The sequence below is a fragment of the Dermacentor variabilis genome, chromosome 4 (assembly GCF_050947875.1).
Source record: "Dermacentor variabilis isolate Ectoservices chromosome 4, ASM5094787v1, whole genome shotgun sequence".
In the NCBI taxonomy this organism is placed as follows: domain Eukaryota; kingdom Metazoa; phylum Arthropoda; class Arachnida; order Ixodida; family Ixodidae; genus Dermacentor; species Dermacentor variabilis.
In genome coordinates, this window is record NC_134571.1 from 85,085,367 (window position 1) to 85,099,293 (window position 13,927).

Sequence of the window (13,927 nt, forward strand, 5' to 3'; positions counted from 1 at the left end):
GCATGAAATAGATGGTAGCTGGCCCATGCCGTCGTCCAACTTACCCATGCTGAGGAAGTTGAAGGGAAGGACTGCTCATCGAGAACGAGGAATTCGGGATTTACTTACAATATCTACATGAGAATGTTACAGTTCATCAGTCTAACATGACTGAAAGAGGAATGCACACTGAGGAGCTGCCAATGGCTCCTTAAATACTCTGTCCTCCCTAGATCCCTAGGTGAGGGAAAACAGCAGTTCGCCGCCGACCAATTCCGAGTGTCCAAAGTCATTGTAGCCGACCCGCCTTTGAGGGGGAGGGTTTACGCACTCTATTCCGCACAGGTTGCACTGACCACGCCGAGGTGAGCGGGTTCTCGCAGACACGGTGCCGGACCCGAGCAGGCGTCTCTTTATCCCAGAGTTGACCTTGCAGTCGGTGGCCGCCGCGTATGCCCATTGTCTGAATACTTCTAAGCTGCGTGAGACGGCACCGCAAAATACCTTTCAGGAGCTCCTCTGCTTCAAACAGACCTTGACGGTGTACACACTAACAATACTTGCTCCGCCGACTGCGCCTAGCCATCTCGGTGCCGTCCCCCGGTTGACGCGGCGCATCCTTGCCTTCACAAAGCCGATTGTCGCCGCAGCAGACATCCCGGCGCTGAACGGCTGGGGAAGCGCCGCATTGTCCTCCCTTTAAAACGAGTCGCTGCCGCAGTCATGGTGGCGCTGAAGGGCTGGGAACTGATGTCTGGTCGTCCTTTCAAAGCGAGTCGTCGCAGCAGACCTGGTGGCGCCTTTCTGTTGGTCGCTTCCCGGAAGATCGCCAATAAATCCCTGATCTGAAAAGTTGGGCCTTGCAGTCTTAGTTCATTACATAAAGCACTACTGGTCCTCAGCTAAGATACTCGGGTGGCCTGTACCTGAATAACCCTATTTGCTGGCCATGTACAAGCTCTTGGGTCGGGCAGCGCCTGTGCAGTGGTGTATAATACAAAGAATGTGACAATACAAGACGCCGCATCACACCGTTCAACCTCTTGCCCACCGCAGTGGTGCTGCAGCAGTGTGTGCAGCAATGGTGCTGTCTTGCTGCTGTTCTCATCTCTGGCGAAGCAGCAAAGTTTGCTCTTGCTGTGCCAGTGACAAATTACCACAGCCCATTTTGCTTCTTCCCAAACTTCCTGAACAGTTGTGACATGCATCTTCTTTTGCTTTCATACCCAGCAGCACTCAATACTTTTGCCTTCAGTTATCTGTCTCCTTTCTTACGCGATGTGCTTGCATACATTTAAGAATGTTCACAGCATGCACACAGCCTGATCAGATAAGCCTCCTCCTCTACAGAATTATAGTGACAATGCTCAAGGAATTCCTAATACTGTAGGCACGCCTTGTGCCCAGCGACTTGATAACAGTAATGAACCAGTGAAAACAAATATCAGCAAAAGGTAAAACAATGACGCATGTCAATATTAGCATTCATCCACACCTCTGGCACACTTGACGTTATGAGACTGCACATAAAGTGTTCCAAGATTCTCAAAGTACAATAGCTACTCCCCATTATCCTATCCCTGTTATTACTTCTGTCCATTTTCCCCTGCACATAGTAGGTTACAATGCCCTTTTATTCATCCCTATATACACATGGGACTTCCAATTCCTTTCTGGAAAAACATCCAATTATGACGAACAGGCTTTCCTGTGTGCTTGCACACTTGAATGTAGACTTCCTCTGCTGGCTGACATCATCCAAGTTGCTGATGACATTGCCCTGTTTATCTTTGACTGTATGTGTCTGGTCTCTTCCAATGCCAAGTTTCCTTCTTACTGATTTCATGGTTTTCCTTTTCATTACTGCTTCTTCAACCTTTCCAATGTTATACAATGGCACTCGGTCATCTACCTGCTGATGAGTTTTGACAATTCAGCTAATCTGACCTGGGGTTTATGACTTCCACACTTCGCTATTTCTTCGTTAGGTTCTTTGTTGCTTGGGAAGCTTGCCTGGTACCTGGCTTGTTGTCTTACACTGGACTTAAACAAGAGGCCGCTGGAATTATTTACGTAAAAATGTTGTGCATAACCTATCTGCTACCCTCATCCTGCTTTTCTGAAGTTTCATATTTGTTCACAAGCACTAGCCTGAATTTCTCCACGTTTTACCGACTGCTAATAGGTTGACCTGATTTCCCCCTTCATATCAAGGTCAATTATGCTGGTCAATCATGCTGGTCAATCACGCTGTCACTAGGCTGTGACACTGCACCATGTTGGAATCAAAACAATATATAAAGTCTATAATAGAGAGTGCTAGCTTTCATTGTTTAGGAAAATACTGGGGTACAGCTAGAGTGTACTAGATAGTACAGCAAATGCAGATGGCAGTGAAAACACTAGTAGTGACATCTTGTGAAGGTCTGTCCAACAACACATCAAACATTCTTTTCCTGTTACCTGGGTGTTTTCATCGAATTAAAAAAAAAATACTGCATGTTGTTGCTTGCACTGCTCCAGACGCTTTATACCAGCAGATAAGTGGCATATGGTCAGTTACTGCAATAATAACTGTGTCCTCCCTGATTAAGGAGGAGGAGTAGATTTTAGTGAAGAGAAAGGAGGAGAAGTCAGCCGTGTCTCTAGCCTGCTACTTCCCACTGGAGTAAAAGTAGCTGGCAGGCGATTATGATATGGTATAATGAGCTACTATATGTTGTACAATACGCGGATGTGCGCTTTAGACACACTACATGCAGGAGTAACCTTGCCCACACGAAACATTATTGTGCAAATAAATCTCGCACTGTCTTCATATCTCACAAATCCTAGAGGCGACCGTGTAATACCGGTGACACACGGCCATTTTCAATCGTGACTGAGCCCAATCAGGATCAAAATTCTCCATAGCGATTGGGTCCCTTCTGTAGATTGAGCAAAGAAGCCAATCGCAACCAAGAAGGTCGATCCGGATTGGGCTCGATCGTGTTCACAAGAGTGCCATGTAACACCCGTATTAGCCGGTCTCGCATCAGAAGTTCCAAGAGTGATCTTATGGAGTGTTTGGCATGGTCAACTCTCCTCCAAGTGCCTAAAATCATTTCTTCCGATAAGGGGAGGGAGTCCAAGCAGTCAACACTAAACCTAAGTGTCCTTCGCTCGGCCGCATATTGAGGGCACATGTAAAGTATGTGATCTATTGTTTCAGAAGTGTGACAGACGTTAATCACGTTCTTGTACAATTTTGTGAAGGTATCAGTGAGTGTATGCCGCACCGAGTAGTAAATGATGGATGAGCATTTCCTGGCCTCTCCACAACTGAAGTGGAAGCCGGAATCACAAACCAGCGTCGAGTCTATGGAGGTGCTCTTGCCGACGTTCGGGGTTGTCCCAATATTGCATCATAGAGGTTTTGATGGAGTTATGGAGCAAGGTGCTGATGTTGTACTGGGAAAAATTTAGTTTTATAATCTTCCCATCAGTGTGTGTACCTCTTCTGCCTCCACATCAGCCTGCTCATTTCCAGCTATTCCACAATGGCTAGGAATCCACTGCAGCATGATGGTATGCCCGGATTCAGACGCCTCAGGAAGCAGAATCATGATGTCATAAACCAGAGGACTAAATGCGGTTCTGTGGTTCATGTAATAGCTCATGAGTTGCAGTGCCGGTTTTGAGTCACAGAACACTGTTCATTTCTCGAGGCTTTGTTGCAGTATGCAGTGGACTGCTTCTTGAACGCCGGTCAGCTCAGCTGCTGTTTATGACGTTCTATGTCTTATTCTGAACCATTGCGTGATCCCCATTCCAAGTATCATGTAAGCTGCCTCTCTGTTATCACTTTGCATTTCTCCATTTCGTATTTTCCATGTGAATTTCAATTTCTGCATTACCGAAAAAAGGCAATCATTGTTCGCAATGAATTCATTTCCGCAAACTCTACCAACATATCTTTCGTACTATTTTTACACTTTGATAACTCACAATTTACTTTCTCCAACCCGTGTTTTCCCCACTTTTACACAGGAGTTGCCCATTACTACAGTATAGAGTGCTCACTGCTAATTCGACATTCTCAAATAGCTTTTCTTCTTCATCGTCATGGCTAAATGCTGGTACATCGATTCATACTACCTTTGATTTATAGCTCTTATTTAGCTGTACAGTAGCCTCTGCCCTAGTGTTAATGTTGAAGAATTAAACAATGTTGCTCACTATATCCTTATGCATTACAAGCTCTGTCCTGTATTATGTTTTATCACAGAGGTCTCTGTTGTAGATGTGCCCATCAGTCAGTACTCCACACACCTCACCAGTTCTCTTAACCTCACTGAGCCCTATGACATTCCATGTAATACTTGATAATTCCCCAAAGAGCCCTCTTAATCTAGCTTCATTCAATATTGTTTGCATGTTGAACATTGCCAGGCTTAGTTTTCATTGGTCGCCTGTGCCATTCCAGAGATACCTAGCAATCTCTGCTGCCCAGCAAATTTGATTGCTGCCTGGTCAAGTGCGCTGCAGCCATAGGCGGTGTTCAAGACTTGGTGGCCATGAAATGTTCAGTAGAACCTCGTTGATACATTCCCGTTACGTACGTTTTCCCGGCACCAACGTTCGCAATCGAGAACACAAAAAATGACCCAATGGAGTTACGCTCACTTTTTACCCGTTCATACGTTCCCGGAAAACGAGATTTTTCGGCACTAACGTTCAGTACGTCGCCAAACTGCGATCGTATGATACGTTTTCCGGCCGCTAGATCCCATGTAAACAAGAGAATGCGCGTGGCGCACGCGATCGGGAACAGTATATAAGACTGACCGCTGCGGCAGGTTCACCGCAATACTCTCCCACCAGTCTCACGTGAATACGCCGGCGCGCACTCAGTTTCTCATTTCGGTACCAGCAAATCGTCTCCGGGGTCGTCGCACGCGGCATTCACAGCTATCACCGCAAATCCTTTTGCGATAAGCATCTTCACCTATCTGTTTCACAGCGTGTGGTGCCGCCGAAAGCGCAGCGCATGCTTTTGATAAGCGATAACCGAAACGCGCCACCGTTCCCTGCTGTAGGCGGCGCGACGTGGGCATCACGTTTCGCTTCGGCGACATTCGGCGTCGCCCTCTTAAAACACCACGCAATAGGAAGTCAACAAAATGTGTCACAGGCCGCCGGAGCGCCACCAGCTCTACGCACGTCGTCGTCTCGTGGCGCAACGATCCGCGCGACGCCTCGCATTACGTAGATGTCAACAATGGTTGAGTCTGTCAAATTCTTTTAGTTACTTCGGATACTACGTTTTCCCGTCTAGTACGTTTCGCTCGCGTTTTTTTAACGCATGAACGAGGTTCTAGCATATTTGGTGCCTTCCGTACACAAATGCATTGCCTTTGCAATTGCTTTTTGTTACTCTGACAGCCGTCGCTGCGGGGCACGGTGTGGACATCACCCATTGGGTCTGAGGGCCGCAGGTTATTCGTACAATTACAGAGGGAGGTAGTGCCCAATTACTGAACTAAGTTGGTCCATTTCTATTCTGGTGAGGGATTGTCTTTCTGTCATTCAATGGGCCTTCTTAAGTGGTCGTACTTTGAAACTGGTGGTGGTCACAGTATTTCTACTAAGTGGGCATGTCCTGAGAACTGACTGGATTCAAATCCACAGTTGTAATAAGTGCCTTAATGCAATCAACAAAAATTTTGTTAGTAAAACAGGTTGTCCGATTATCTGGTGGAGTTCAACCTACAACATTGTGCTTGGCAGTGAATGCCATTGCCACTGTGATGAGTAAAATAAGTTAGTGACCTCATTGGCAACTACCACACAAATCATGATGTCCATGACTGCTACGAACATTGGCTGGCAAAAATGTTCTTTGTCTATTAAATACCCTGCAATACTAGCAGGGGACAACTATCAATGAAACACATCGTGCATTGCTTGTACTGCATATCGGACGCACAACTGTCAACTATTGCTTTCTGTTTAGGCTGCATCTACTTATTGAAACCTCGTATGTGGAAGATCAACTGTGATTAACATCTGTCTGAGATTTAAGTTGAACCACATAGCACCGTCTTGTTTTAATTGCACTTGAATTGTGATACAGTTCTACTTCAATCAGGAACAAAACTTCTTATGTGACAGAGATATCACTACTTCTCGAAACTTATGGACTTCAGTAGTGCATTCCAGCTATGGCAATGGATCCCACGGAACCACCCAAATACGTGGAACAGGGTGCAACAAAATGTAGTTATTGCTGTAGGGTTTCAAAGCTGTTTTGGGGACACATTGGCATTGATTGTGGCAAAGTGTTCCACTTTAAGAGGATTGTTTGTAGGGAGGTCTCAGGCTTCTGAGTATTATGGGGCAAAAATGTTACTGATATAAACATTATGGCTTGCTTTTCTCTATTTATTTTACATCATCACGAAAGATCAGCCACCACTAGAAATCTGACATCTAAAGAAGCATTTCCGTGTTTAAGCTTGGTAATGATTGCTTGATTTCTTGTTAATTTTTTTTTTTTTTTTTTTGCACTGGTTAGATTTTGTTCGCATACTTCATCCTAGATGGGTTTTACTGTACATTCGGGCTATCTGGTACATTCGTATATCTCGTCTCGGATTAAGAGGTAGGTAGGTGGAAGTGCACGGATGAGGAAGGAGTTGGCGCAGGTGCCTGGACAGTGTTTTCCCAATTTAAACAACGTTACTTTAAGGTCACCGTTCGTCACGTACAGTGCTTGTCACGAAGTTGTCACCTTTCCGCGCTGTATTGTGCCACTACGTAAGTATGCACCGAACTTTTCTTTTCCCTCTGCTGCAATCAAATTACGCAAACCTGGAGCACGACATGCGGTCGCTCGGTAAACAGTACATACAGTTGCATTGTACTTGTTAGGAGTTGCTTCTTCACGTTGTTTTTGAGAATTGTCGTCCTTGAATCTCTGTGCACGTATTTGCGCTTTCCTGTGCATTGATAAGTCCAGTGGCCGAGTTCGAGGCACTTCTGACAGCGGACGCCGGACAGGTTTTCTCTGAGAGGGGAAAAAAGAGTGCCACAAGTCAATCAGCAGTTCGGAGCTGCCTTCGAACAGAGGCTGAAGCAAAAGCGCACTTACACTTTCTTCTTCAACGGCATGTCGGATCGAAAGCGGTGCGACCCGATCGCAGGCAACCGAAATGTGCAGGTTATGTGCCTACTGTCCGGCAGGTCAGAGGCAGTGTTGAAACGCCGGCTTGCGCCGTTAGCGTCACACAGGTGAAAAAGCACACTTCAGCGGAAAACGCCAAAAGGCCGCTACCATGTTTGTTTTGGTACGCTAGACCAAGCGATTCAGTGACCCAGTGAAGCCGTACATTTGGCGCCTGGAGTTTCTGCTGGTACAGACTCCAGAAGCAAAATTATACGTGCACCTCTAGCGGCCTTGTATGGAACGGCCATAGCGTTATACTATACTGTTTATACTAGCTCTATGGGAACGGCTTACGGCCTCCGAGACCGGTTTTCAGCATTTGCCATGGTACATATTCTTAAAAACGTTTGCACCCTTTGGGGCTTATCTTGTCCCACAAGTGCCACAACGATAATCGTCATCTACCTTGCCTCCAATTTCTGTCTTTAACGCTGCGAGCCAGCTAGTTTCATGCCACGAATGACATGAACGTAGAAGAGTACGCATTTGGGCTGGTTGGTTCATGATTACCCATGATTCCGCTGTTGATTATTATTAGCCCTGTTCATGATTCTCCCCTGCGCACATAGAGTTTCTCACTGCCTGCGCATGCTGAATTCTGTTGATTCTGTGCTTTAAGATAGCGGCGGAGTATATATATGCTGACTGAAAGAATAAAGACACTTGGCTGTTACTCAGCGCTGGTGTCTGTGTCCCTCTCCTCGTCCTGTTGTTTAGAGCTGTTTTACTGCTCGTAGACATGAACGTGACGTAGCATTCTGCTGTGGTACTGCACCAAATAAGTGGTGTCCGAATTTACGCGTTCTAGAGGTGGCGCCCTCTGGGGAAACAAATGCAAGTCTTGAAGGCTATGCTTTTGCTGTTTGTATGCGGCGGTAGGGATTGCGGGAGCCGGAAAGCGTCATATAGACATTATGATTTGGACATCACCTGTTTGATTAGGTTTTTTGCATTTAAAAGAAAACCTTACATTCTAGTTACTATTGGAAGTAACATTTGATTTAGGCCAGCAAATGTTTTATAAAAATTGCCGATCTAATCGTCAATGCTATAACGGAAGCAGTTTACAGAACTGCGATATCTGTTTTTGGCGCAGAATTGCTCATTGGTAAATTTCGTGCTTTATTTTAACCCTTTGAGGGCCAAAGACGTAAATATACGGCGCCGCGACCAAGTTTCAAATGATCGATGCCATATATCTACAACGCCGTCTGTATGTATGAAATAAGCGCACGATTTTCAACTCTCTGTTGCCCAGCGAGTGCTGTCACCCTATACGGATACAAGTTTCTATCTCTCTTTTCTTTTTTTTTCCCCCTCCATAGTTCATTGGTTTTAATTCCACGGCTTGTACACACAAGCGCGTAGGCGACCGCTCGCGGCATCGCCGTGCGCGGGCGCACGGCGGTTAATTTTGGTTTCATTTGTCGCGCTCGCAAAAACTGATGTCTATCTGTGGTTTTTAATGTGTCAAAGGGTCACCACCATATGCTAAAATCCCTCAATAAATATAAGAAGTAGCGCCATCCTTTGAAGATTGCCGCCGTCCTCCTCCCCTGCGCATTCTCTTGACGCTCGGCCCTGTTTCTGGTGCTCTTTCTCTCCCTCTTCTTTCATTCCCTACCCCCTGTGCAGCGCGGTTGAGGTGTCCTCTGCTGAGAGACAGTTACTGCGCTGCACTTTACCCCAACCTTTCCTTCCCATATTCAAGAATCTCCTTCTCTCTCTCTCCCATTGGCCCAACGCCGCGGCGTAAGGAGGCACCACGTTTAGCGCCTCCTTAGAGCTTTTGTAGCGTAGTTCCGTGTTCGCGATGCCGCGTTGCTGTGCCTTCGGGTGCAGCACAAGTGAAAGTGACAGCAAGCGACTATTCCGTATTTCATCTGCTGAGTGAGAGCGGCGCGGATGAATTGTTCTGGCTTTAAAGAATCAGGCGGGCTGATTTCAACCCAACACAATGGTCCCGACTCTGTGAGGAGGTAAGCGAGCGATTCTACGCTCATCACTAATCTCATATGCTGCTAGCTGTTGCATGCGGCTTCTTTAGTTTTTTCGCCCTCCTAAGTTCCGCATGTTCGCGCTGCGTTTATTTGCAACTTTCGTGCCCGACTTCAGTCAAGTCGTCTTCAAACGCGCGTGCTTTTCGTCATCACAGGCTGACTGAGCAGACGTAGAAATAGCCCTGAACTTAATGTAAGTGGCGCAGTGCGTGTCCTCTGTCACATCCATAACTTGCGCGGCTTTAATGGCTTCCACCCTGCCAAGGCATTCCCCTTGCAGGAGCATCACAGTGCGTGGAGACGGGTTGCTAACAAAGCGCTGGATCACTCAGTGACTTCTACGGTCGCAAGAGGTAGCAGCGGACCTTTTCGGGTGCAAAAGCTGTCGGATGGAGAAAGTAGTATTCAGTGGTGTCGGAGAGGCTGCTGCAATAGACGGATACAGCCGTTGACGAGTTCGGGTGGACTGTGGTGTCATCTTTGACGAGTAGCTTGTTCGAAGTCGAAGGACTGTCGACCAGCGTCAAGTCCGTCAGTGGCGAGAGTTCTATATCGGCGCGTGCGCAATAAATCACTGCATTGTGGCTGGAGAGAAAATCGCAGCCTAAGATGAGGTCATGTGAGCATGAGGATATTGACACGTGTACTTTATCTTTTTCGGGTGACCTCTTTTCACCGCCTAACAAATGTTATCGCACAGCGCAGGACGCGCCTGCATGTATCGGGAGTTTCTCGAATATTATCGATGGTTCTGTCCGCTGTCTGTTGTCACCGAACCTTGTGTAATCTGATTTCATGTATGCGCGACGCGAATGGCGTAGAACTTTCTCGAAGACACGCGGGCACCAGCGACTACTCTGGAACCTTCGATGACTGATGTATAAAAGCCAACGCGCTTGACCCGCTGAGCAGATTTTCGACGATCGGCAACTATGTTCGCCGCTATCGTTCTTTGAGTGTAGCCTGTTTTTGAGAACACAGATTCGCCCAATAAAACGTCATTCGCAATTCTGCTGCCTTCTTCACCATCACTACTATACGTGACAATATGATCATGAATTCGACAGCGTATAAAACGTCCGCAATGACAAGACGAGCGGTGCACGCCGCTATGGGGTGAATACGCTGGGCGCTGGTTGCACGGATAGTCCAGGAAGTAGCGTCGTCACTTTTCGAAGCAAACGGCTAAGTTGCGCAGTCATAACGGATACGGCGGCGACAGTGTCTACAAGCGCAGATGCGTGAACACAAACACGCCTATCACGTTCGGTGGGCTTCGTTGAATGCTTTCAGATTTCGATAGCGTCGCAGGCTGTGCCTCGTGGACTGCGACAACTAGTTTTTCTCCTCCCGAGCGAAGGGACGAGGCCGCATCGGCGATAGTGAGCGACGGGCCTCGGGCGTACTGCCGGTGACAAGTCACAAGGTGGGTCATCCTATATGGGCGGGGAGAACCGACAAGACGACTTGTCGGGTATGATGCGGCGCTAGAAGGCTGCACGCGATTGCAAAAGCGTGCCACGTGGCCGGCGTAGCTGCACGCAAAGCAGATGGGTCGATTGTCCGAAGTGCGCCACCTATTCGCCGTGGTATACGTCCTATATCCATGGCACAGGAGGCGTTGCACGGGGCGGCTGGTAGACTGGTTGCGCGGCGGGCTGCGGTCGGGGTCGACAGGACGTCGGCGTAGCGGAGAGGTGCACATTGCGGAAGTGGTTGGGGCCAGGCGACGACATCGGCGTAGCTAAGTACTCTTAAACAAATGCACACCCTTTGGGGTGTATATTTGCCGCGCTACAGTAATCGTCATCTGTCTTGCTTGCGTTTCCTTTCTTGAAAACGCTGCGCTCGATACTTTCCTGTCGAGAATGCACTGTCATGCCGTTCGTGACTTGGAAGTTCCGGGCTCGCTGCGTTAAAGAAAGGAAATGCGGACAAAACAGATGACGACTATTGTTGTGGGGCAAGATACGACCCAAAGGGCGCAATTTTGCTTAAGAGTGTAGTGAAGGCGCGCGGATCTGTAGGGGCGTCTACGGAGCTTAGAGTTGCAGCCGCAGGAGCAGTTTGGCGGTGCTCAGGCAAAGCATTGATCTCGTGCTCAGAGGGAGAGATTCTTGGTAGGGGGTTGAAAGGTGGGGCTAAGTGCAGCGCGGTAACTGTCTCTCAATAGAGTACACCTCAACCGCACCGCGAAAAGAGGAAGGGAGAGAAAGGTGCGGTGGAAGTAAAGCAGCGACAAGAGAGGATGCCTATAGGCGCGTCACGGGACAAGCTCAAAGGTGGTCGGCAAGACCGGCATCATCGGCGAAGGTTAGCAGAGCACGGAATAGCATCCCGGGAGGAAAGTTGCAGCCCCGAAGGGTGCAGAATGTGTTCCACGTACCGCCAAGTAAGGGAGGCTGTACTGACGGTATAGACGCTGACGAGGGATACTCGTACTGCTCGGTAGCCGCGAACTTGTAGAGCAGGTGCTGTCGTGCTCAATGGTGCGGCGTAGCGGAGGCACAAAACGCGAGGGGGACTCCTGCATGTATGCTGCGGCTGCGCAAAGGTCAGCAGTGATAGTTGGCGGGAAACCTCCTCACGGACGAACGCCTTCATTTCCTCGAGAAATGCAGACTGGTCCGAAATTGTAGTCAAACCAACGAGGGGTTCGTCGCGCGATGAAGAGCGACGGGTCGACGACCGCTGCCGCCGTAACTCTTCACAGCTTTGGCACAATGTGATGATTTCGGCCACTGAGCGAGGATTCTTGGTGAGCAATAGGTTGAAGGCGCCGTTTTCGAAACCTTTCAGCGCGTGTCTGATCCGATCAGACTCCGCGATGGTCGAGTATGCTCTCTTGTATATGTCAAGGATGTCTTCAATGCAACTGCTGAATGATTCACCCGTCTACTGGGAGCGCGCCCGCAAACGCTGCTCGGCGTGCAGCTTACGAACAGCGGGGCGACCAAATACATAGACAAGGGCGGTGTTGAAGGCGGACCAGGTCGCGAAGTCTGTTTCGTGGTTGTTGTGCATGCTGGCGACACCCTCGAGGTAGAACGGCAGATTGTTCAGTTTGGCTGGCTCGTCCCACTTGTTATGCGCGCTGACCCTCTCGTATGTGGTGAGCCAGTCCTCCACATTGGTGTTAGCCGCGCCAGTGAAAGTTGCAGGGTCGCAGTGACGAGGCACAGTAGGACATACGGTCGGTGCAGGGGAGGGTGTTTGCTGGGAGGCGTCCTTAGACATGATAGATGGCAGGGTATGGAATCGTAGCTCAAGCGTGAGAGGTTTGAGGGTAGAGCACTCTCCACCAAATGTTAAGGTATTCATTTGATCGGACTAGGAGCATCGCAGCGGCGACAGTCTAGGCAGAGCACGCACTCCGAGCGCGAACGGCATTCACGAGCAAAAGCGCTGAAGAGGACGACTCACTACATCGTTCATCCTGCTCTACAATATATATATATATATATATATATATATATATATATATATATATATATATATATATATATATATATATATATATATATATAAGGAAACCAACAAACAAATATACCAAGAACAACACAGGGAAAATTACTAGCACTTATTAATTGAAGTAATTATTAATTAATTAATTAAGCTTACTGAGAAACAGGAAGAAACGCCATTACGAAAGTGCTAAGCGCTTGCGCACGCAAGCAGTTTTGGACACGTACAAGGAAAGCTTGAAAATTTACTGTTCTGCCCTGTCTTTCAGCTAAAGATAAATACTTCACTCATGACCTACCATCACTTTTAAAATCTAATCCCAGAAAGTTCTGGCACATTATAAGCCCAGATCAGGACCACACTAACATTTCTTTACACAACAATAACACTTCCATACCAGATACTCAGTGTGCTTCTACTTTAAATACTTATTTTTCTCCTATATTCACCACAGAAGATCAGGCTGACCTGACAGACAAATCGGAGCTGAACTACCAATACATGTCACCAATTGAAATAACAGTTGAAGGCGTCGCATGCCTGATAAATAACCTCAAGCTAACCACATCCTGTGGCGTTGACGACATTAATTCTATAATTCTGAAAAACACCGTCACAGCATCTAGTAAAATTCTGTCTCACATCTTCAGGCAATCTTTAGAGACTGGACAGCTGCCTTCAGATTGGAAGATAGCAAAGGTCATACCCATATTTAAGTCGCGTAATAAACACGCACCGGAAAACTAACGTCCAATATCATTAACATCTATATGCTGTAAAATGCTCGAACATGTAATTGCATCAAATGTCTACAGTCCCCTCGAAGCCAACAAATTTTTCTTTTCTAACCAGCACGGACTTCGGAGGAACTTTTCTTGTGAAACGCAATTACTAGAACTAACAACTGATTTGCGTGCTAACATGGAATAGGATCTCCAAACTGATTGTGCTTTTCTAGACTTTTCAAAAGCGTTTGACCTCGTAGCACATTGGCTTTTGATTTTGAAATTATCTGCTCTTAAATGAGATTATCTTACATTAACATGGATTCGCAATTTCCTTTCTAATCGTCAGCAATTCACAGCAGTTAATAATTTGTCCTCTCCTCTTTCGCACGTTACTTCAGGTTTACCATAAGACAGCGTTCTTAGGCCATTACTATTTCTAATATACATTAACGACTTACCCAATAGCATTTCTTCACACGTGCGCATTTTTGCGGACGACTGCATTCTTTATCGTTCCATCAAATGTGCCGATGATCATCCAATCCTCC

General features: G+C 47.2%; 1 protein-coding gene across 1 annotated transcript in view; it reads right to left on the reverse strand.

Moving 5' to 3' along the window:
* The window catches only part of LOC142579466 (uncharacterized), a 10,192-nt gene extending 2,856 nt beyond the window's left edge, over window positions 1–7,336 (reverse strand). Inside the window, exons 1-2 of the mRNA XM_075689667.1 lie at window positions 7,112–7,336; window positions 6,872–7,027 (exon numbers count right to left, since the gene is read on the reverse strand). Coding sequence (XP_075545782.1) covers window positions 6,872–7,027; window positions 7,112–7,131 — 176 coding nt within the window. The 5' untranslated portion in view covers window positions 7,132–7,336. The remainder of the gene's footprint in view (window positions 1–6,871; window positions 7,028–7,111) is intronic.
* Window positions 7,337–13,927: the final 6,591 nt, after the last annotated feature.